This window comes from Lissotriton helveticus, chromosome 1_1, assembly GCF_964261635.1.
Source record: "Lissotriton helveticus chromosome 1_1, aLisHel1.1, whole genome shotgun sequence".
Lineage (NCBI taxonomy): Eukaryota > Metazoa > Chordata > Amphibia > Caudata > Salamandridae > Lissotriton > Lissotriton helveticus.
In genome coordinates, this window is record NC_136057.1 from 1,783,083,686 (window position 1) to 1,783,109,723 (window position 26,038).

A 26,038-nucleotide genomic window follows, 5' to 3' on the forward strand; every position below is an offset into this window, starting at 1 on the left:
ATGCTTCATCATGTGGTGCCACACCCATCATGAAACAGTGACCCCCTTCTCCTTCCCCTGATCATTTAACAACTGTTGGGGTCAATTATTTTATTTATTTATTTATTTATTTATGATATTTATTGAGCGCGAACAAATGCCCATGGGCGTCTCAGCGCTAAGACTTCTTGCGAAATTCTCCATTGCTGGTTCATATGAGGGTTACTGATTAAACAGCCAAGTTTTTAGCCTTTTGCGGAATAACAAGAGAGAGTGACTTGTCCTGATTGACGGTGGCAAGGTATTCCACAATCTGGGTGCCGTGACCATGATTCGGCGGTCTCCCCAGGAGACTGTCTTGGTGCGAGGCACCACTAGTTTACTCAAGGTTATGGATCGAAGTTGTCTAGGGGGACAGTTGGGTGTCAGCTGATCTTTGAAGAACTGAGGTCCTTGCTTATGCAACGCTTTATATACGATGCATACAGCTAGATTCATGAAAGGGCCGTTTTGCGAGTCTTTAATAGCGAATCATAAGGAATCGCTATTAAGGACTTGCAAAACGGGATTCATGTAGGAATTGCTAAATAAATTGCGATTCCTACACATTCCTTATTTGCGATTAGCAAATTGCTAATCGCAAATAAGGAATAACTCCCCATTCATTCCTATGGGCCTAAAGGCTCATAGGAATGAATGGGGAGTTATTCCTTATTTGCGATTAGCAATTTGCTAATCGCAAATAAGGATGCGATTTCAAGGGTGCAGGGGTGTCCAAAGGACACCCTGTAGCACCCGCGAAATGTGAATTTACACTGATGTTGTGCACACACATGTCCAAAGGACATGTGTGTGTGTAACATGCAACTTAGAAAAATGCATTTAAATGCATTTTTCTAAGTTTTAGCTATTTACCACGAGGTTTGACTTCGTGGTAAATAGCAGTGCTAAATTGCGATTTCGCAATTTCAAAATGATTCATGAATTGCATTTAAGGAATCTCAAATAGAGATTCCTTAAATGCAATTCCTCGCAAATGTGCAAATTCTTTATTAGCGAATTTTGCATTTGGGATGATGAATCCCAAATGCAAAAATTGCACTCGCAAAGGGCCAGATTCTCAGAATCTGGCCCTTTGCGAGCGCAATTAAGCTTGATGAATCTAGCTGATAATGTCTTAAATTTGATCCGGTTTCTAATCGTAAGCCAGTGGTAATTTCTGATTGTTTCGGCGATAGATTTATGTTTGGGAGTTCTGGAGAGCAGTCTTGCTGCTGCATTTTGTATGGTCTGCATTTTGTTAACCACACGGATCTGAGCATTGGCAAATAAGCCATTACAATAGTCTAGTGAGGATAACACCAGGGAACTTATCAAGGTTTTTCCAGCACTATCTGGTAGGAAAGGGATGATTTTCCTTACCAGTCGCAGCTTGTGAAAAGCCGTTGCCGCTATTTGGTTGGCATGGGCAACGAAGTTGAGGTTTTCATCAAAAACAACTCCCAGGTTCCTAACCCTGGGAACCGGTTTGGGCAAAGCTCCGAAAGATGAGGGCCACCAAGCGGGCGACCACCCTGGTGCAAGTTGTCCAAAAATGACGACCTCCGTCTTCTCGGAGTTGAGCTTAAGACAATTGGAGGCCATCCAATCTCCAATTGCTAGCATACCTCCTTGGATACATTCAGCCACCCTTTCTCCATCACTATTGATGGCCAGCACTAACTGAGTGTCAACTGCATATGAGGTAAGGCTCATCCTGTGCGCTTTGATGACTTTAGTTAGGTCCGACAAATAGATATTAAAAAGTGTCGGACTCAGGGATGAGCCTTGAGGAACCCCACAAGGCAGAGACAGATTAGCCGACTGAAACGGTCCCAGGGTAACAGCCTGTGTTCTTTCGGACAGAAAGGAGGCCAGTAGATCTTTTGCTGCCTGTCGAATGCCCATTTTTTCGACACGATCGATCAGGATTGAATGGTCGACCGTGTCGAAAGCCGCAAATATATCCAGTAACACTAGCACTGCTGTCCCTCCCTGATCAAGGCAGTTTCTGTGCCGTGGAACTTGCGGAACCCAAATTGGGTACTATCCAATTGGCGATGTTCCTCGATGAATTCTGACAACTGGTGATTCATCGCTTTCTCTGCCACTTTTGCCAGGAATGGAAGGCTGGCTATCGGTCGATAGTTTTTTAGATCATCCTTATCTAGATGCGATTTTTTTAAAAGTGGTTTTAGAGGAGTGTTTTTCAGTATGTATGGATAGATCCCTGATCAAACATAGTATTGCAGACTTGTGTGATAACCGTTATCAAGGAGTCCATGACCGGAGGGAGAATTTTAAAAGGGCATGGGTCCAGGGCTGATCCACTTTTAATGGATGTGATAATATCCGCTGTTTGAGACTCCGTAAGTTCGTTAAAGTGGGTTAATAAAAAATCTGGAGGAGTGATGGTTGTGGAATGTGTGGTAGCATCGGTCTTGGAGGAGAAGGCTGAGTAGATGTCATTAACTTTTGTGAAAAAGAAGTTTGCCAGCGCGTCACAAAGGGATTGAGAGGGAGGAGGAGCTAAGTCAGGGGGGTTCCCTGCTAGATGCTTTGTAATATCATAGAGTTGTTTATTAGAGTTCTTAGCTTTCTCTATTTGTTCACTAAAGTACTTCCTCTTTGCCTCTATGATCATTGTTTTATATATAGCAAGCATCTCCTTATAGCGAGATTTACTTTCTGCGTTGTAAAATTTCCGCCAGTGCCTCTCCCTATTCCTACAAAGTTGTTTCTGTTTCCTAAGTTCTTCAGTAAACCACGGTGCCGAAGGCGCCGTCCTATTTCTGGTTACTGTTTTGAGTGGTACCAATACATTTGTGGCATGACCTAACCAATCCTGGTATTGATTAGCAGCTATGTTAGGGTCTGTGGATATGGTGGGCAGGGTACTGTCCAGTAAGGCTTTTAGGTTGGCGTTGTTTATATCTTTCCAGGCCTTAAAAGGTTCACGACTGGGAATCGACACCCTGATAGTAAGGGCCTCCTTGGTTGTAATTATACAAAGAATTGCATGGTGGTCAGACCATGGAAGCGGGAGGATATCTTTTATATGAATACCCTCCAAGTTGGAGAAGATGCCGTCCAAGATATGACCGGCATCGTGGGTAGAAGAAGTAACCAATTGAGGGAGCCCTAGGGTTTCCATGTCTGATAATAAAGAATGCGTTTCCTTATCTTCTAATTTCTCTAGATGAAAATTCAGATCACCTAGTACCGTTAGTGACTCTTCGATTGCTAGTGATTCCAGAATAGTACCCAAGTTGGAAAGGAATCCAGAGCGTGCTCCTGGTGGTCTGTATAGGAGCACACCTTTAAAATTATACGAGGGGGTCAGATTGATAGCAAATTGCATGGCTTCACAGGTGGGTGAGGGGATCAGGGAAGTCCTCACCCTAAAGGTGTCGCGAGGATTTATAGCTAGCCCACCCCCTCTTTTGCCCTGTCTGTCCTGACAGAAGACCTTAAATCCATAAGGGACCGCAATTACTAGATCTGGGTCGGACGTGCTGTCCATCCAAGTCTCAGCAATGAAAAGTATGTCTATTTTTCTATCATTAACGAGATCCGCTATGTCCTGTCTATGCCTTCCTAGTGAACGAGCATTGATAAGCGCTATGGTGATGTTTATAATTTTCTGGTTGTTCTTTTTACTGGGATTGGCCATGTTGTTAACAAAAGGTATAATGGACTTACAGTGGGGACATGTCAGCGTTGTTAGATTTAAGGCATACTCCAGATCGTGCTTTATGGAGGTGGACGTAGGTTGTCCAGTGTTGTTTTAGAGTAGGAGATCCTGTGTTCTGCGCCATCTGGACCAGGGGTTGTGGCCCTGGGCCCGGTCTCGGCGCGGACGGACGCAGACGGGCTTGCCTTTGGCGCGCCCGCTGCACCTGCCCGCTGCGCGGACGAAAAGGCATGGCCCTCTTATACAGTGTGGAGGAGGGTGGGAGGCGTCCTGCAGCTGGACCGCAACCCTTTCCTCCCAGTAATATGGCGGCTACAACCCTTTGTCCTACGGCGTGAGCCCCTAATCGGCTGCGCCGGGGATCAGGGATCGGGTGCAAGGAGCTCTAAGGTGCGATATTTTCTAAGCACAAGAATGTCCGATCTCTTTTTAAATTAAAACGGGCTATTATTAAAATATACACAATTCTTAAAACAATGCTTAAAACGTTCAGAGTGCAAGAGGGATAGAGGTAGAACCCCTGGCTTCCGCCTCAGGGGAGAGATACGCAATTAGTCTGCGCGCTGCGAACAGACGAACAGACGCCCCTTAAATATCCTGGGAGAGCGGGAGGCGTCCTGCAGCTGGACCGCACCCCTTTCCTCCCAGTAATATGGCGGCTACAACCCTTTGTACCATGGCGTCAGCCACTAATCGGCTGCGCCAGGGATCAGGGATCGGGTGCAAGGAGCTCCAAGGTGCGATATTTTCTAAGCACAAGAATGTCCGATCTCTTTTTAAATTAAAACGGGCTAATATTAAAATATACACAATTCTTAAAACAATGCTTAAAACGTGCAGAGTGCAAGAGGGATAGAGGTAGAACCCCCGGCTTCCGCCTCAGGGGAGAGATACAAAATTAGTCTGCGCGCTGCGAACAGACGCCCCTTAAATATCCTGGGAGGGCGGGAGGCGTCCTGCAGCTGGCCGCAACCCTTTCCTCCCAGTAATATGGCGGCTACAACCCTTTGTCCCACGGCGTCAGCCCCTAATCGGCTGCGCCGGGGATCAGGGATCGGGTGCAAGGAGTTCTAAGGTGCGATATTTTCTAAGCACAAGAATGTCCGATCTCTTTTTAAATTAAAACCGGCTATTATTAAAATATACACAATTCTTAAAACAATGCTTAAAACGTGCAGAGTGCAAGAGGGATAGAGGTAGAACCCCCAGCTTCTGTCTCAGGGGAGAGATACACAATTAGTATGCGCGCTGCGAACAGACGCCCCTTAAATATCCTGGGAGGGCGGGAGGTGTCCTGCAGCTGGACCGCAACCCTTTCCTCCCAGTAATATGGCGGCTACAACCCTTTGTCCCACGGCGTCAGCCCCTAATCGGCTGCGCCGGGGATCAGGGATCGGATGCAAGGAGCTCTAAGGTGCGATATTTTCTAAGCACAAGAATGTCCGATCTCTTTTTAAATTAAAACGGGCTATTATTAAAATATACACAATTCTTAAAACAATGCTTAAAACGTGCACAGTGCAAGAGGGATAGAGGTAGAACCCCCGGCTTCCGCCTCAGGGGAGAGATAATTACAACAGTTTCACCCCGCTTGGTGATCCATTACATTAATCAGTAGGTGTCATATATTATCCAACATGGTTGTTGTCTGGAGCTCATCAACACACCTCCAAATATTCCAACTCGCACTCACAAACTCTCTCTGGAACATCAAACACTGCTCAAACAGGAAGTTCATTCTCTCTTGCTCAAAGGAGCAATATAATTTGTCCCTTTTCAACATCAGGGATCTGGGGTATACTCCCTGTACTTTCTTAACCCCAGAAGGGGCAGCTTATTATGGCCGATCTTAGATCTGAGGCCCTTAAATCATTACATCCTGTCAGAGCATTTCCATATGGTCACCCTCTAGGACGTGATCCAACTTCTCCAGCAAGGCGAATTTATCAACACTAGACTTACAGGAGGCCTACTTTCACATCCCAATCCATCTAGCACACCAGAAATACCTCAGGTTTGTCAGCGCTGGCAAACATTCGGGGTGACTGCTGCACCCCGGGTGTTCACCAAATACTTAGCAGTGGTAGCAGCACATCTACGCAGACAAAATACCCACGTCTTCCTGTATCTGGACGACTGACTTATCAAAACCAGTACCCTTCCTCTGTGCCACTAACACACTCAGGTCACCATAAATCTGCTCCATCAACTAGGGTTTACCATCTTCAGCCTTTACAGGTAGTATTCAGCCATATTTGGGGGCTAGTCTCAACACCCACACACAGGATTAACCTACCCCAATACAGCAAGGATTCAAAATTTCCAAACACTGCTACCACACTTTCAAGACAATCAACAACTAACAGTCAGAACAGTAATGAGTCTGATGGGTATAATGGCCTCATGCATTGCAATAGAGCCACATGCATGATTACACATGCGTCTGCTGCAGTAATGTCTGACACACCACTGGTCTCAGTCACAGGGTCAGATAGCGGATTTAGTATTGATAGACAGCTGCACTCTTTACTCTCTGCAGTGGTGGAACACACAAAAATTGTTAAAAGGGCAGCCGTTCCTTGACTCTGTTCCAGAAATCATTCTGACAGCGGGCGCATCCCTCGCAGGATGGAATGCTCACCTACAGGATCTCGGTGACACCAGACACCAGGGCCTCCACATCAACTACCTCAAGCTTCAACCTGTTCACCTAGAATTAAAAGCGTTCCTACATCAACTGATAGGCACGGTTGTCTTAGTCCAGAGGGACAATATGCCAGCCAAGACTGTCTACAAAAACATGGGGGGAGAGGGGGAGGGGACATCCTCTCTACCGTTATCATGCCTATCTCAGAGTATTTGGCATTGGGCAATACATCACAACGTCTTTGCTCAACTCCTCAATAGGATGTGGCAACAAGTCCACGAGTGGGAACTCCAACCCCAAGTCCTTCTCCATATTTCCAAAGATGGGGGTTTCCACAGATAGACCTGTTCAGAACCGCGGGCAACACAAAATGTCCAGTCTTCGCATCCAGGTTCCCAAACCCACTATACAAGGGCTATGCTCTATGGATGAACTGGTTGGGGATATTTGACTATGCTTTTCCGCCTCTCACTTTTCTTCCATTTCTGGTTCAGTAGCTCAGGCAAAGGTATCTCGCCCTCATTCTAGTAGCTCCTACCCTGGTTCACAACATCACTCAACTGTCAGTAGTTCCCCATGAGAAGCTTGACCTCGACCTTCTCACTCTGAACCATGGAGAAATCCAAATCCATTGGAGCTCACCTTGCAATTTGGCTTATGAGGTCATGGAATTTGGTTACCTGAATCTCCCACCTAAATGTATGAATCAAAGAAGCTCGTAGGCCTATGACTAAAGCATAGTATGCACCTAAACGGAAAAGATTTGTCTTTTACTGCTGTAATAAGCACATTGATCCATTTAATGCAACTGTGCAAAACATTGTATGCTACCTTCTCCATTTAAAGCTCCCTGGCCTTGCCTTCACTTCAATACGCTTACATCTTGCTGCACTGGCTGCCTATCTTCAAAAGAGGCAATACTTTTCTTTGTTCACACTGCCAGTTAATAAGGCCTTTACAGAAGGCCTTAAAAGAGCAATTCCACCCAGAGATCCACCTGCATGGAATCTCAATATTGTTCTCCCCAGACTTATGGGTCCACCATTTGAACCATTACTTAATTGTTCCCTACAATTTCTATCTTGGAAGGTCATCCTTTTGATTGCCATTTCTCCACGAAGACGTGTCAGTGAGCTCCAGGCACTAACCTTAGAAGAACCGTTCTTACACACACAAAGACACACACACATGCACACTCTCACACACACCCAGAATTCCTTCCAAATGTGGTCTTCCATTCCACCTCAACCAATCAGTTGAGTTATCTGTTTTCTTTCCTCAACCAGAGTCAGTTGTAGAAAGGCTCTTCATACACTAGCTTTTAAAGGAGCTGTTATGTATTAAATTGACAGAACCAAATATTTCCGTACAACCAAACAATTCTTTGTTGCTTTTTCGCCCCCTCACAAAGGAAAGCCCATATCCAAATCAGGCATTTCTAGATGGATAATTAAAAGCATTCCGACATGTTACGTCAAGACCAAAATAACTTCATCTACACCCCCCTAGAGCACACTCTACTCGTAAAATAGGGGCTTCCATGGCTTTTCTGGTCAATATCATAATAGCTGACATATGGAAGGTAGCTACATGGTCTACATGACACACTTTGACTAAGCATTATTGTGTGGAAGTTCTAGGACACCAACAAGCTAATGTGTGCTATGTCCACTTTTCCACACAACTGTAACACCCACAGATTAGCCACCGCTTTTGGAGGGTACTGCTTTACAGTCTATGCAAAGCATGTGTATCTATAGCCACACAAGCCTTGAACTGATTATGTTACTTAACCTGTAAGAATCTGTTCTTGGCATGTAGTGCTGCAGATTCATATGCACTCACCCTCCTCCCCGGACACCTGTAGCTGTTGTAGTCCCTTTTATCTTTTCATATGCATGGACATCTCTTTACTGATACTTACACTTCGTTCTCGACCACCTGCAGGAAAACAATTTAACAGTGGAGTCGATGCCATGCGCATTATCACCAAAAGGAGGAGTCATTTTACCTTGTGACTCAAAAGACTTCTTAGAAGAAAAACAACTTGCACTAATCTGGACCAAACAATAGATTGCAGGAGTATGCAAAGCATGTGAATCTACAGCACTACATGCCAAAAACAGATGCTTACAGAGTAAGTAACATAATCCTTCCACCTCTAGCTGACTAGATGGAAAACGATAACCCACCCCTAATTTCCCAAGAAGGTACAGGTTTCCACAAACTGGATAAAACTGGGCAGATTTAGATCTTGGCAGTAATGGTCCCACCGTCACGTTTTAGACTGATTCATTACCCGCCTACTTAGCTGTCCGCCCTCTTTATTTAGATATTGGCGGGTCCATGAACAAAAGACCGTCCGAGTCCTGCTGAGACCGCCAGGAATTCTCACCAGCATCAATGCCGCCAAAGGCAAAAGCGGCTGCCGGCAGGAGTCCAGACAAGATCACCGCCGTGCTAATCAGGATGTGGCTTTCCGTCTAGGCAACTGTGGTGGGAGTACCTCTTACTTTGAGTTCCCAGGATTGAACAAAATGAGGTAAGAACTTACCTTTTTAAGTGTTCCTTTTTAAGTGTTTTCCACTTCGGTTTCATCTTGAAACCTATCATCCAGGTCCCGTTGCTGCTCTGACACCACGACAAAGCCAAATAACTCCTTTGTTGCCGGGATCTAAGGTAAGCAACTTTTACAAATGTCATCTTATGAATCATATGTTGACACTTGCTGTAGCCTTGTGTATTTTTTGCATTGCTCTTACATACAATTATTTCTAATGTGTAATGCAGTACTGTTCATTTTCCTAGTTATCAAGGTTAATTGAACACACCTGTATTGACACTTAAAAAGTAATATGGTTGTTGTGGTGCTTGGTGGTCTTGTGCTTTTGGTGCCTGTGGGTGTGCATTCAATAGTGTGCGTATGTTATTTGTGTGGCATGGAATATGTAACAAAATGGGCCAAAACACATTACCTACCTATGTTTTTGAGGCAACCCCAACATATATATGTATTGACACGAAAATAAGTTGTACTTACCAGTCTCCACTTCAACAGGGACTCACACTATCAGGAATCCGTTTGCCAGGACAACCCCAGCACAAAGGGACATCTAAATTGGCTTGGCGGAATAACACCGGCCTGACCGCGATGGAGCCAGCAGAGCCTGCACACATCTAAATACGGTGGGCAGGACTCCGTCAACTTGACGGAGTACATGAAACCGCAGCCACGGAGGGATGGCATGAGTACCGCCAAGATCTAAATCTGACCCTTTGTTACTGATCGAAAAAATTTCTAACTGTCTAAAGCTCGCTTGGTCATCTGGTTTTCTCAATTGGCCTCAATGAGACACAGCTGCGCTCTAGAAAAAGCCTTAAAAGTGAATAAACAACAATAAAAATCACGTGATTGCCCTAAAAAATACCAGTGTGTAAATAATAAAAAGTGCAAACTGCAGTTTTTGGACAAGGCACCAGTTTATGTTCAAATAGCTTCCTTGTCAGTAGTCATTTATACCATGTGGCGTAATAAACTTCAGATGAAAGGTCCATTACCTGCATTTGCAACTGTAAATACTGTTCCTTTTTGTGCTTGTTAATCCTTTTCCAGTTGGGTGCCTCCCTTACCCAACTCCACATTCCCAGTTTGGGAGGTTTCTCTTTTAACCAGGTAACTCCTTCCATTTTGCTAAACTCACCTTCCAAAGTTTTTTGCAGATCAAGCAAGCAGTTTTTGTAATCATAGCAAGATCCCGGAGAGAGATGAGATGATTGTCCATGACCAGAGAAATCTAAAGCAATATAGCGGTGATCTGGAAAAGAAAGCAGGAGATTAAAGGGTGCGGACTATCACAGGATGTATACAAGAGCCTTGCATGGGAAGAAGAGATTGTCTCCCCTATAACTGGATAGACTTATGGGCATGGTATCTGTTTAGGGCGGGTGTCAAGCAAACCATTGAGGGACTGTGACGTCAAGATATTGATATCTAGTGACTGGCACAGGAATACAAGGTAAAGAACTAGATGAATGTAGGCTGTATTGTTTGGGGTTTAGTACGGTGATCAAAAGGCTGTCACCTCAGGACACTGGCATAATTAAACAGAATACATTATCTCTGTGACTTGTGGGATTCACAACCTTGTCACTACCAGGGTTGCGTAGCAGAGGAGGTTGGCACAGGGAAACTTAGTGTCATCTCCAGGACTGATTAAAGTCAGGATTGGCACTAGGCTAATTATGAGGTATAATTGATCCCATGCACTCCAGTGATCACCTGGGGGCAGCAGCGGCACCAGCTTCTGGAACGTATTAGCATTGTCCATCCACCCATGGAGGCACAAAACAGGGCGGCCCTCAACTGGGCCCCAGGTCAGGCAGGCAAGGTGACCCCAAGGGACCGGAATCTGTAACTCCATAGGTGTCCCTAAAACAGACAAAAAGCCCAAGAAAAACAGGTGTTAAAAATAAGCTATGATCTGAATGAAAGCAATCTCATCCTGAGCCACAGCCAATCACATCCTGAGCCAGTCAGCCATGTCCTCAGAAACAACTAGCCATTCCAGAGCCAAGCCCAACCCCAAATTAAGACACACCCTAAGCCACAGCAAACTAACATCTGAGGTACAACCAACCAAGGCCAGCCACAACCAAAGCTGCAGCCTTCCACATCTAAGTTCTTAGGTACCTCCACTACAGTAGTGACCAGCCAAACCCATAGCTCTGCCATTCATACTGAGCCACATATACATAATGAAGCATGGTCAGCCACATCAGACAACTGGTGGCTGTCTGACTTGAGAGTTCCACCGATCCCTAGAACTATTAGTAAAAATTGGCTTACAAGGTAAACTCTACCTGCTTTCTTTCTAAAAAATATTGAAGACATTACATTTAGGGTATCACAACGAAGTATGTATTAAAGCAATAATCCCTTTAAGGCTTGACTATTAATTATAGTTTCATTGGTGCCCAAATAAGTAGCTCCTTGATTAGAAAAAGGCGAATTCAATTCCAAACAGTCTTGCCTTCTGCTTTTAAAATGTGAGCAATATACTTCTATTGACTGGGAAAACAACCTCACCTCCATTCTGTGCAGCAAGCCCCACTTGGTGCATTTAAGAAGGATTCCACAGGACTCCATTACTCTGGCTCACTTATACTCACCATTTTTGAAGCACATACACAAACACACACAACATATATTTGGGATGTTAGCATTAGGATCTGAGGCAGTGAATAGGAGTGGAATTGGAGCTCCAATACATCGCAGCAGGCACTTAAAATGTATATCAAAAGGAATGTCAGCTCCTGGTCCTTCCATTCGGATAGAGCCCAACTGGTACAACGTAAGCGTGCCTGGTCAGTCATATCAGGGTTTAAGTCAAGAGTTGTGGCGCCACACTTGTCATGCACTTACGCAGTTTTGGAAAAATAGATTCTTGACCCTCAGAATGGGAGAGTGGCCTTTCCTGTATCACTTGCCAGGCTGGCGCTGTACAAACACTAATTTAATGTGCAGGGGTGCGGCAGAAGCAAGGAAACATGTGAGCATGTGGTATGCCTCTGCCCCACATTCCTTAACGACCGAAAGATCCTGCTACAGGCCAAATGGAACAACCTTGGTGTTCGCTCCTGTCGACAAGCCATCCTTGCATCCATGAATCCGGATAATCCAGTGCTTAATATCTGGTTCACTAAGTTTGTTACAAGAGTAGTAAAAAGACTTACAAACTGTGAGAGCCAGCAAGTCAATAATTGTTAATTTACACTGGGCAGCACCAAGCATGTTGTGTCCCTGATCTGTTTACCTTATTATATTACTTGATAGCAGCCGAACCTGATATTTTGCACATCGTTCTTTTATTGTCCTCTGTTTTGCGTGCTTTTGAAGTTTTTAGTATCTTATGTAGGGTTCTCCATTATTTACAAATAGAATTGCACCATCAGTGGATTAGTTAGCAGCCTTTTAGTAACGATTAGTGTCTTGCCCATTTGTTTTGGCATGGCGTTAAAACTAAAATGAATTATCACGGTTTTAATTGTGTCTTAATCAAAATGACTCCTTGTTTAAATGCAGTCCACATTTAAACAGCATGAATATAGAGAGATTACGTATTCACTAACGGGCGTCTAAACAGTTTTAAAATAAGTATTGTTAAAAATTATACCTTTCTATTCTCTGCTGTTTATACGTGGCGCTCTTAATGGATTAAATGGTCGCATCTAGGCTTGCTTTTAAAAGGGCATGAGGATGCGGAAACTCGGTTAACGCTCTTTTCTATTGCCCCACACGTGTAAATATTTTAGCAGCTGCCTGACTTTCGTTTTTATTGCTGCATGTCCATCATTGTGATGGTTTTTATTAATCTAACAATAAAGTATTCACACATACAGTGAATAGAAGTGAATCTTACATGGGAAATCATGAAGGGAACTACAAGCACTCTTTTAAATAAACTGACATCTAAAATCTTTAAACGTACATTTCATCTTCCAAACTCAGCATCACCGGCACAAGTCCGCCTGGAATTTGGCTTACTTGATCACCATGGCATAGAAGCAGGGGCGTTCATAAAGGTTTGCAATAGATTGCGTCAAGCACGGGAAGATTCACTGGAGGCCAGACTCTAGCAAGAAATTCAGAAAAGTTATGCCAGCCATAAATATCAGCTCCACTTGGAGTATAGCTTACAACTACTTGGCATTAAGGATTTTTGGGGAACAAACCCCCCCAGTCTGCATTAAAGCTAGCCATCAAGAAGAGTACTAGGTTGTGGTCCTTTCATTCAGACAGGGCAACGCTGTCAAAAAGGAAACAGGCCTGGGCAGTAATTACTAATTTTAACCCAGGGGTAGAATCCCCTCACCTATCAACTACCACGGCACTTTACCTGAAACGAAAGTTCCTGGCACTGAGGATGGGTGAATGGCCCTTTTTGAAAAATCTTCCAGAATGGCGCCGGAAAGACAACAACATCCAATGCAGGCTGTGTGATTACCACACCGAAGGGTTGGAACACATAGTCTGCTTATGTCCAACAATGCTCATCTCTAGACGCTTATTATTGCGAGAAGAATGGATACGACTTGGAATTTGATCCTGCCGACAAGCCATAATAGCAGCCTTCAACCCGGATAACATAAAGCTGAATATCGGGTTAACAAAATTAGTAACCAAAGCACTAAGCCAGTTGGAAGCCATCAGGGCTGCCACTCCCGTCCTGTTAGAGCCGAGCGAAACCTTATTACTGGATACACCAATGCCTTGTTAGCTATCAACAAATTGCTGACTTAAACTCGGAACGCAACACTTACAACACCTGTTAAGAAACCTAGTAGAGTTTTAATTAATACGTTATTTTAAAAAAAAACTCATTATTTTATGATCAGGATGCATGTTTTTATATTGTAACGTTTTTAATTTATCAACAATAAAGTTTATTATTAAGTCATTCCTCTAGCCAAAAGAAACGTGTCAGCCTTGAACATCTGTCTCCCATGGGGACGAGGCTGAAGCTACCTCCAAGTCAGACCAACCACAGCCCTGGATTAAGCCAAACCAGGCCTTCCCACTGAGTAAAACAACCAATTGCACAAGTCCTCCTTCTTGCACAAAGCACTTTCCCTACTCGGCCCTCATGAACTGTTTGTAGCTACCTTCAAGTCATACCAACCACAGTCCTGGAATAAAGCAATTCACGACTTCTCACTGAGTAAAACAACCATTTGCACAAGTCCTCCTTCCTGCACAAAGCATTTTCCCTACTCGGGCCCCAGGAGGGAAAATGACAATCCATCTCATGCTTTTACTAAATAGCCCCTTGCCCACTGCACCAAGAAGGACTCCATTATCTTAGCCGACAGACATGGGCACTGAACATCTCTTGCTCCCCACCTGGCTAGGACGTTTTATCACTTCTATTGAATGTATTTATTTATGTTACTCGATTTATATTGTAATGATTTTAATTAATCAAACAATAAAGTTTGTATACTATATCCAAGAATCTTACATGGTGGGTTAGTTGGCCTCCACTCAACAACACATAAAAAATGTTTGGCCACAACTGTGGATTCACCGAGCACGGTATGCTGCCACCACAGCTCGGTGCTAAACCCATGACGGGGACAGTAGTCCACTGTGGGTTCAGTGAAGGCATGCTTGGTGCACTGGTATGGCCATAGGATAGGTCCAGGACTTCACTCTTCTCAAGGGACAGTCTAGGCCTCTGTGCACACTCTAGAATAGTGTGAGGCATTGGCCAAAGTCCAAAACCAAGATACCAGATAGATGCAGTCAGGCACACAGGGCAGGAAAGCACAGCTGTTATCATTCCTGTCTCAACAACATGCCTTTCGTCTACTCGCAGCTAAGCGTTTGAATACTTTCCCTCTTTCTCCTAAGGTTATATTCACTCCCAGTTTAAGAACACTCTAAAAACTCACTTTTTAGTAAGCTCCTGTCATTGGCAATCAACATGTTTCTCTGTTTATTTTTTCTTGAGTGCCAGGACACCTTTCTGGGTAGGAGTTACGCTCTATACATTTTCATACCATAAATAATGAGCAACAGCCCGGCATAGATTTCAGTCCCAAAACAAATTGAGGGATCGATGTGCTCACTGCAGAACCGGAAGGCAATTTTCAGGGTTATGAGACGAAACGCGGTCTACTGACTTGATTTCTGACATTGGAACGTGAAGACCAAGGTTCTAATCTCGGTTTAGGCATTTAAAACAAAATACTGAAATGCTGAGGGCAAATCACTTTATCTCCCTGGGCCTCCAACTATAAATATGAGAAATTTTAAAAAGTGAGACAAATTTACACAGTGTGCTGTAAAGTACAGACTCAGTTGCATGTTTTTGCTACCAACAGTCACATCCTGGTTTCTGTAATATGGTCTCCACACTCCAGTGTAATCTATGTACTGAACCCCATGCACCAAATCATTCCGCCACAACAAAAATGTTCTCCATAAAGCACCCTGCAACTTCTAGGGGAAAGATCAGTGCTAAATCAAGCACTTTCAAAAAGGCACTACTTTTTATTTTATTCAGCTAGTCAGTAGGGTTATTGTGCCTACCCTATTAGGGGTAGCAAGCGCTATCTATATTAATGCAAACCTTTTTCCCTCTTCTATCCCTCTGCTATCCTTCTCAATCCAAATAACTGACTAACCTATCCACCACTCAAATTACTTTCATATTTCACTATACTAATTCACCACTAATACTTTATGGGTTCCGGAGTACCGTGCTACTCACCGAAAAGGCGCTTCGACGCCAAGTCAGTAGTAGTAAGTGCTATATTACTGCAATTACAATACAATACTGCAGAGTTGAATGTGTAGCCGGCAAATTGTGTTCCAATCCAAGAAAAAAATGCTCAGTAGTTATTATGCTTGTTGCGCCGTTTGTATTTTACCTGTGGGTCACAGGTATGAATTCTACTGATAGTTTAGAGGATAAATATGTCTGTCGAGGGAGAAGGTTGTGGCAATGTGCATGTACATCTCCTCTCTGTTGCATACATGCAGATCACTTGATGAAATCCCTATAAAATACCCCAGGGTGCGACGTTTTGCCATGATATGCCAGCAACAAGCAGGTCACAGGTTGTAATTCGGTTAGAAACAGCTCTGAAAGTTAGTGTGTTTCTTGCAGAAATGTGGGGGCCTGGGTACGATTCATTCGAGTCACGAAGCCCAATCGAAGTAAAATAGAACATGGGTTATTAGGATAGCAGCCGAAATATGCAGATCACATTTTAAAACTGTGAAGGCGGCTCAGGTGACTAAAGTTCTTGCTAAAGAGATCTGGTTAACCTGCAAGCAAAGGTCCCAATCCTACTGAGATGGTTAGAATAGTTAGCATAGCTGCTGCGAAAGTTGTAGTTAATCTGAAGGTCACCGTTTCCAATCACATTTAAATAGCACAAGTGCAAACTACATAGATGTGAGTAACCTGCAAACAATGGTATCCAATCACCATGATCTATGACGATTATATTATTATTGTTAAATTGGTGGATTCTGACTTTGGGTTTTGAGGGACGACCTTACCCAGACGGCGGTGGTAACCAGCCGGTACAGGCATCCCGGCTGTGCTGCTGTGCTCCTTGAAACCTGTAGTAAATGCGGAAAAAAACGCCTGAAAGTATCCTGGACCGACCTTTGACCACCACATGTCCAGCGGCTCAGCACAGGTGAAGAAATGATTAACCAGTCTCGGAAACGGGCTGGCATTTCCACTTTGGGGTGTATAGTCTAACTTTATAGATGGACGTTTAAAGCATGCAAGACGAGATTGTGTGAAAATATTGTGGGTGGGTTTAAAAAGGGACATTTATGGCACCCAGTCTGGAATTAAGGGATTTGTGGGAAGAACGTCTTAAAAAATAATGTTTGCATCCCAATGTCTGGCTTTAGAAACGGATATTACGGATGTAGGGTTTAGGATTATAAATATATTCGGAGCATTGCTGAGCGAGTTTAAAGAGAGATGTTTGGGGGCACCTGAGCTGAGATTATCCAGGGACATTTTGGGGCGCCTGGTCTGGGATTTTCCAGACATATCAACGTGAACTGTGTCTTGAATATTGAGAAAATAATGTTTTGGACTTGGCATTCGATTATCTGGGGCAAGCAGCCCTGATTCAGTGAGTTACGTGGGGGTCTGTGATTTCCCAAAGGTGTGAGGCATATATCATGAGATGTTCAGGAAAAGTGGTGCCCTATAATCTGGAGCTATGCGGTAACTCGTCGTTAGCAAGGGGTTATTCATTCATTCATTATATCTTTATTTCGAAAAATGTTGTCATAAAAGAATTCACAAAATTGAGCATATAAAAAAGTAGTACAGTATAGACAAATAGCCAATATAGTAAAAGCGCGAAAAATACAGCTACCTATTAGACCTGTTAGTGCTTTAGCAAACAGAGTTAATAAAATGTGTCCATAAGTTCATCCAAAGCATACCTACAAATTCAGTACATCCATCTATACAACTTACAACTTTGACAGAAGGATATATAAAAAGCTAACAAAGACAGTATCTACTTTCAGGCAATGTTTGTTAGCGTCCTTCTCTTGTTCCACATGGCTGCCAAGAATTTTGCTACAGCAAAAACAATCACAGTGGTTAGATCTGATTTGAAGATTCTGTAGGCTTGCATGCAATGTGTAAAGCTCAGGTTTTTACATATGGTAATAATCCAATACCTTCGAGACTTTTGGTAAGCTGGACAAAAAAACAATATATGCAGTTCAGATTCCTGCTCGCAATTACAACTGGGACAGTTTGTTGGAGAAGACGAGCACCATTTGCTTGTATAGGCTCTAATTGGCAGGGTGCCGTATCTCCACTGTAGATACAATTTTCTGGTTAAAATAGGATAAATATCATCTAAAACATGCTCAAAGTAATAACAATGTTTAGTCATTAAAAATGTTCCAGTTAGGGTGCCAATTTGTGCGTTCTGTGTGGAGGCAATTAGTTTACTTTCGTAGTACAACTTAGCCAAACGCTTACGTGGGACCCTAATGCAAGCTGTCTCCGGGTCAGTCCACAATTGGGGAAGACCTATCCTCCCAAATTCGTCTCTCAAATACTTGAACCATGGGAGTTTCCCCACATTTGGGAGGCTTAGGATTTCCAGAAGCTCCTGCCTATAGGTCTGTAGCTCTGGGATAATCCAAAGCCTCTGCCAGAAGGCTAGCGGTTTGAGACCCAGTTCCTCATCTATGGGTCTGAGGGCCAGATCGAGCCGCATCTGCATAAAAGGCGTGCTGGCGGGCAAAGCCAGAAGCTGTCTTAAGAATTTGTTTTCAGTGACGACAATCTCGGGTCTACACAGGTATCCCCAGAGTTCGCCGCCATACATTAAAGCCCCCCTTTCCTGCAATTTATATATTTCTAGGGGTGGGCCCACTGGTTTGACAGAAGATTTATTCGATAGCTTGATGATACCCCCCGCTACTTGGGCCAATTTAAGTTGAGATTTAATTTGGTGTGGGACCCAGGTCATGGATTCATTTAAGGTCACCCCCAAGTACTAAAAGGTCGGGACCCTTTCCAACCTAGCTGTGCCTATCTTCGGATTTGAACGTGTAGATGCTGGTGGATTAAAAATCATATATTTAGTCTTGAGGGTATTTATCTCTAGCCCCCAATCGAGACAAAATGCCTCAAAAGCATCCAGCACGCGTTGAATGCCCATAGGGGATTTAGACAATAACAAGGTATCATCTGCAAACATAATCGCAGGCATGCGGGAACCAGCGAGCTTGGGAGCATCGCTGTTTGGGACCGCGTTCAGGTGGGCGATTACCCCGTTGACATAGAGGCAAAACAGGGTTGGTGCCAAGACACAATCCTGTCTGACCCCCCTGTCAACAGGGAATCTAGGTGACAACTCACCATTTTTTCCACACCTGACCTGTGCAAAATTCTCCCTATGGAGCCACATTATCATGTTTAAAAGTTGGGAAGGGATGCCCTGCTCTAGAAGCACCGACCATAGTTTCCCCGTGGGACCAAATTCAAAGGCCGCACGCAGGTCCACAAAAACGGTGTATAGTGTACCACCCTCAATCTTGACAGTTTTCCAGAATAATAGGGTCAGACGAAAAATTTGGTCTGTAGTGGATGTATTTTTTCGGAACCCTGCCTGGTAGGGACTCAAGATTGAGCACTACTCCATCCAGTCTAGGAGGTGGTCTAAAATCAGCCTCGCGAAGATCTTTTGCGGCACATCTATGAGGCTGATAGGCCTATAGTTGGCTGGGAGAAGAGGGGAGCCCTTCTTGAAGATAGGGACAATCTCTGCTCCCAGCCAAGTACTAGGGACCGCCATTCCCCTCTGGACTGCATTGAATATAACCGTTAAGTAGGGGGCCCAACCCATGGGTTCATGCTTGAACAGGTCACCTGGGAGTTTATCCAACCCAGGCGCTTTTACCGGCTGCAAGTTTGGATATTGCAACACAGACCTCTCCCTCAGTAAAGTCAACCCCCTCAGTTTGGGTGATAAGATTAAGCAACATCCCCCCTTGGTCCGCGCCACATTCAGTATTGCCCCCTCCGTACAGGGTGCGGAAATGAACCTCCCACACATTTGCAGCAATATTTGGTGCAGCTGCCGGTAGTGGGTCACCCGTCCCCGTATTCACAATTAGCCAGAATTTCCGAGCGTCTCTTATTTGAAGAGCAGACGTTAAGTTAGCCCAGTTATCATTGTCCCATTCAATAATGGCATGGTGGATTAGCCGCTTGTATTCTAGTCTCCTAGCTTTTATTAGTACCTTATTGGTATTTTGCTTCACGGCCCAGATCAGCTCTGCCTTCGCTTTTCTACAGGCAGTGTTATACCATGTGGCTCTATGGCCTCTGATTGTTCGATTTGGCACAAGGGGGTTAAGAACCTCTGCTAAAGTGCTGGTTAGCTCCTGATGGAGGGCCCCAAGTTTTTGATAAATGTCAACAGTAGAATGCTGCGAAATTAGGGCACCAACAGCTTCCAGTTCCAGGACAGTCCGAGCATAAAGCTCAGCCACTTTCTCAGAATGTACTACCAGTTTGTCCCATCTAATTCTGCGCCTATTGTTAGATAAGATCCACCTCGAATCTAGAGCGTCATTGGTCATGCAGGTGGCTTTAGGGGTACCCGGGGAGGAAAACTCTTGGATCAGCGCATTATGATCGCTCTCACCTCTAGTAGTGACCCTAAAGTCGATGACCTTTGCCCAGGCGCGACTTTCAACAAATATATAATCCAAGCGTGACTCCTGGCCAGGCTTGTTAAAGGTACATTTTGGGAGGATATCAGATTTAACGCATCCATTACAAGCCCTAATTGAATGGTTAAGTGTTAGAGACATGATTTGGACAGCTAGCGGCATCCATGACCTGGTTGGGGGGCCCGCTATTGGGGGTATTTTCCAGTGCTCGTCCTCCTCCAGGTTTGCGACATCCATCAAACCCAGAAGGGGCTCGAAGTGGCAATTCAGGTCACCCCCTACCACAATCGAGATACCGTGAGGAATGGTGTTCAGAAATAAGGAAAGCTCCTCGATGGTTCTGGACTCGGTTGTAATATTCACAGGTCTGGAATAAACATTAACCAATGCGAGCCTTGAGGCGTTCGGCCCCTCTAAGAGCACGCATTGGACATCCTCAGATGAAGTGTTCATGACCCTGGCTTTACAGCCCAGGTGGGAGCCCACCCAAATAGTTAAGTCCCCAGACGGATGGCCCCTCCCTCCCCACCTGGCCGGAACTGAATACGAAGCAAAACCGCTCCGTAGTTGATCCTCCCTAGCCCAAGTTCCTGGAACAGGCACACGTCATTCATGTCTATGAAAGAGCCCCACTCAGGACAGGCCATTTTGTTACACAGACCAGCCAAATTCCAGGATAATATTGATAGTGATTCAGAAAAGGGGGTGGTGATGAACAGAGTGCCTGAATTAAGCAGACCACTCTTACCCAGTCCAAAGATCAGGGCTTGATCCATCACCGTTTTTTAGCTCACTGCACCATCCCAGCTCAGAACTTGGCTATATGCAAATTAGTCTGTTCCTGTCCCAGTCCATGATGGGAACAGGGCAAACCAAACTACCAAGCCAATTCTTATACTGGGAAGGAAACAAGCTTCCGGGGACCGGGTTCTGCCATTTCAGGCATCGTCGGCCCGGCTTGCTTGAATCCTGATGGTGCAATGAGCAAGGGACTCACATCTGAGTATACCCTTCCACGCTTATGGTGGACAAAATGATTCAGAAAAGGGGGTGGTGAAGAACAGAGTGCCTGAATTAAGCAGACCACTCTTACCCAGTCCAAAGATCAGGGCTTGATCCATCACCGTTTTTTAGCTCACTGCACCATCCCAGCTCAGAACTTGGCTATATGCAAATTAGTCTGTTCCTGTCCCAGTGCATGATGGGGACAGGGCAAACCAAACTACCAAGCCAATTCTTATACTGGGAAGGAAACAAGCTTCCGGGGACCGGTTTCTGCCATTTCAGGCGTCGTCGGCCCGGCTTGCTTGAATCCTGATGGTGCAATGAGCAAGGGACTCACATCTGAGTATACCCTTCCACGCTTATGGTGGACAAAATGATTCAGAAAAGGGGGTGGTGATGAACAGAGTGCCTGAATTAAGCAGACCACTCTTACCCAGTCCAAAGATCAGGGCTTGATCCATCACCGTTTTTTAGCTCACTGCACCATCCCAGCTCAGAACTTGGCTATATGCAAATTAGTCTGTTCCTGTCCCAGTGCATGATGGGAACAGGGCAAACCAAACTACCAAGCCAATTCTTATACTGGGAAGGAAAGAAGCTTCCGGGGACCGGTTTCTGCCATTTCAGGCGTCGTCGGCCCGGCTTGCTTGAATCCTGATGGTGCAATGAGCAAGGGACTCACATCTGAGTATACCCTTCCACGCTTATGGTGGACAAAATGATTCAGAAAAGGGGGTGGTGATGAACAGAGTGCCTGAATTAAGCAGACCACTCTTACCCAGTCCAAAGATCAGGGCTTGATCCATCACCGTTTTTTAGCTCACTGCACCATCCCAGCTCAGAACTTGGCTATATGCAAATTAGTCTGTTCCTGTCCCAGTGCATGATGGGAACAGGGCAAACCAAACTACCAAGCCAATTCTTATACTGGGAAGGAAACAAGCTTCCGGGGACCGGTTTCTGCCATTTCAGGCGTCGTCGGCCCGGCTTGCTTGAATCCTGATGGTGCAATGAGCAAGGGACTCACATCTGAGTATACCCTTCCACGCTTATGGTGGACAAAATGATTCAGAAAAGGGGGTGGTGATGAACAGAGTGCCTGAATTAAGCAGACCACTCTTACCCAGTCCAAAGATCAGGGCTTGATCCATCACCGTTTTTTAGCTCACTGCACCATCCCAGCTCAGAACTTGGCTATATGCAAATTAGTCTGTTCCTGTCCCAGTGCATGATGGGAACAGGGCAAACCAAACTACCAAGCCAATTCTTATACTGGGAAGGAAACAAGCTTCCGGGGACCGGTTTCTGCCATTTCAGGCGTCGTCGGCCCGGCTTGCTTGAATCCTGATGGTGCAAGGAGCAAGGGACTCACATCTGAGTATACCCTTCCACGCTTATGGTGGACAAAATGATTCAGAAAAGGGGGTGGTGGTGAACAGAGTGCCTGAATTAAGCAGACCACTCTTACCCAGTCCAAAGATCAGGGCTTGATCCATCACCGTTTTTTAGCTCACTGCACCATCCCAGCTCAGAACTTGGCTATATGCAAATTAGTCTGTTCCTGTCCCAGTGCATGATGGGAACAGGGCAAACCAAACTACCAAGCCAATTCTTATACTGGGAAGGAAACAAGCTTCCGGGGACCGGTTTCTGCCATTTCAGGCGTCGTCGGCCCGGCTTGCTTGAATCCTGATGGTGCAATGAGCAAGGGACTCACATCTGAGTATACCCTTCCACGCTTATGGTGGACAAAATGATTCAGAAAAGGGGGTGGTGATGAACAGAGTGCCTGAATTAAGCAGACCACTCTTACCCAGTCCAAAGATCAGGGCTTGATCCATCACCGTTTTTTAGCTCACTGCACCATCCCAGCTCAGAACTTGGCTATATGCAAATTAGTCTGTTCCTGTCCCAGTGCATGATGGGAACAGGGCAAACCAAACTACCAAGCCAATTCTTATACTGGGAAGGAAACAAGCTTCCGGGGACCGGTTTCTGCCATTTCAGGCGTCGTCGGCCCGGCTTGCTTGAATCCTGATGGTGCAATGAGCAAGAGACTCACATCTGAGTATACCCTTCCACGCTTATGGTGGACAAAATGATTCAGAAAAGGGGGTGGTGATGAACAGAGTGCCTGAATTAAGCAGACCACTCTTACCCAGTCCAAAGATCAGGGCTTGATCCATCACCGTTTTTTAGCTCACTGCACCATCCCAGCTCAGAACTTGGCTATATGCAAATTAGTCTGTTCCTGTCCCAATGCATGATGGGAACAGGGCAAACCGAACTACCAAGCCAATTCTTATACTGGGAAGGAAACAAGCTTCCGGGGACCGGTTTCTGCCATTTCAGGCGTCGTCGGCCCGGCTTGCTTGAATCCTGATGGTGCAATGAGCAAGGGACTCACATCTGAGTATACCCTTCCACGCTTATGGTGGACAAAATGATTCAGAAAAGGGGGTGGTGATGAACAGAGTGCCTGAATTAAGCAGACCACTCTTACCCAGTCCAAAGATCAGGGCTTGATCCATCACCGTTTTTTAGCTCACTGCACCATCCCAGCTCAGAACTTGGCTATATGCAAATTAGTCTGTTCCTGTCCCAATGCATGATGGGAACAGGGCAAACCGAACTACCAAGCCAATTCTTATACTGGGAAGGAAACAAGCTTCCGGGGACCGGTTTCTGCCATTTCAGGCGTCGTCGGCCCGGCTTGCTTGAATCCTGATGGTGCAATGAGCAAGGGACTCACATCTGAGTATACCCTTCCACGCTTATGGTGGACAAAATGATTCAGAAAAGGGGGTGGTGATGAACAGAGTGCCTGAATTAAGCAGACCACTCTTACCCAGTCCAAAGATCAGGGCTTGATCCATCACCGTTTTTTAGCTCACTGCACCATCCCAGCTCAGAACTTGGCTATATGCAAATTAGTCTGTTCCTGTCCCAGTGCATGATGGGAACAGGGCAAACCAAACTACCAAGCCAATTCTTATACTGGGAAGGAAACAAGCTTCCGGGGACCGGTTTCTGCCATTTCAGGCGTCGTCGGCCCGGCTTGCTTGAATCCTGATGGTGCAATGAGCAAGGGACTCACATCTGAGTATACCCTTCCACGCTTATGGTGGACAAAATGATTCAGAAAAGGGGGTGGTGATGAACAGAGTGCCTGAATTAAGCAGACCACTCTTACCCAGTCCAAAGATCAGGGCTTGATCCATCACCGTTTTTTAGCTCACTGCACCATCCCAGCTCAGAACTTGGCTATATGCAAATTAGTCTGTTCCTGTCCCAGTGCATGATGGGAACAGGGCAAACCAAACTACCAAGCCAATTCTTATACTGGGAAGGAAACAAGCTTCCGGGGACCGGTTTCTGCCATTTCAGGCGTCGTCGGCCCGGCTTGCTTGAATCCTGATGGTGCAATGAGCAAGGGACTCACATCTGAGTATACCCTTCCACGCTTATGGTGGACAAAATGATTCAGAAAAGGGGGTGGTGATGAACAGAGTGCCTGAATTAAGCAGACCACTCTTACCCAGTCCAAAGATCAGGGCTTTGATCCATCACCGTTTTTTTAGCTCACTGCACCATCCCAGCTCAGAACTTGGCTATATGCAAATTAGTCTGTTCCTGTCGCAGTGCATGATGGGAACAGGGCAAACCAAACTACCAAGCCAATTCTTATACTGGGAAGGAAACAAGCTTCCGGGGACCAGTTTCTGCCATTTCAGGCGTCGTCGGCCCGGCTTGCTTGAATCCTGATGGTGCAATGAGCAAGGGACTCACATCTGAGTATACCCTTCCACGCTTATGGTGGACAAAATTATTCAGAAAAGGGGGTGGTGATGAACAGAGTGCCTGAATTAAGCAGACCACTCTTACCCAGTCCAAAGATCAGGGCTTGATCCATCACCGTTTTTTAGCTCACTGCACCATCCCAGCTCAGAACTTGACTATATGCAAATTAGTCTGTTCCTGTCCCAGTGCATGATGGGAACAGGGCAAACCAAACTACCAAGCCAATTCTTATACTGGGAAGGAAACAAGCTTCCGGGGACCGGTTTCTGCCATTTCAGGCGTCGTCGGCCCGGCTTGCTTGAATCCTGATGGTGCAATGAGCAGAGGACTCACATCTGAGTATACCCTTCCACGCTTATGGTGGACAAAATGATTCAGAAAAGGGGGTGGTGATGAACAGAGTGCCTGAATTAAGCAGACCACTCTTACCCAGTCCAAAGATCAGGGCTTGATCCATCACCGTTTTTTAGCTCACTGCACCATCCCAGCTCAGAACTTGGCTATATGCAAATTAGTCTGTTCCTGTCCCAGTGCATGATGGGAACAGGGCAAACCAAACTACCAAGCCAATTCTTATACTGGGAAGGAAACAAGCTTCCGGGGACCGGTTTCTGTCATTTCAGGCGTCGTCGGCCCGGCTTGCTTGAATCCTGATGGTGCAATGAGCAAGGGACTCACATCTGAGTATACCCTTCCACGCTTATGGTGGACAAAATGATTCAGAAAAGGGGATGGTGATGAACAGAGTGCCTGAATTAAGCAGACCACTCTTACCCAGTCCAAAGATCAGGGCTTGATCCATCACCGTTTTTTAGCTCACTGCACCATCCCAGCTCAGAACTTGGCTATATGCAAATTAGTCTGTTCCTGTCCCAGTGCATGATGGGAACAGGGCAAACCAAACTACCAAGCCAATTCTTATACTGGGAAGGAAACAAGCTTCCGGGGACCGGTTTCTGCCATTTCAGGCGTCGTCGGCCCGGCTTGCTTGAATCCTGATGGTGCAATGAGCAAGGGACTCACATCTGAGTATACCCTTCCACGCTTATGGTGGACACAATGATTCAGAAAAGGGGGTGGTGATGAACAGAGTGCCTGAATTAAGCAGACCACACTTACCCAGTCCAAA

The 26,038-nt window shown here is 45.3% G+C and overlaps 1 protein-coding gene across 4 annotated transcripts in view; it reads right to left on the reverse strand.

The window, feature by feature from the left end:
- The window catches only part of SERHL2 (serine hydrolase like 2), a 105,010-nt gene that overhangs the window by 30,445 nt on the left and 48,527 nt on the right, over positions 1–26,038 (reverse strand). For 3 of the 4 annotated variants that reach the window (XM_078640385.1, XM_078640395.1, XM_078640392.1), the window contains exons 2-3: positions 10,639–10,788; positions 10,061–10,174 (exon numbers count right to left, since the gene is read on the reverse strand). In XM_078640385.1, the coding sequence (XP_078496511.1) occupies positions 10,061–10,174; positions 10,639–10,780 (256 nt within the window). In that variant the 5' untranslated portion in view covers positions 10,781–10,788. Of the gene's footprint in view, positions 1–10,060; positions 10,175–10,638; positions 10,789–16,428; positions 16,502–26,038 lie in introns of those variants that run through there. The other variant, XM_078640378.1, reaches the window with a different exon arrangement.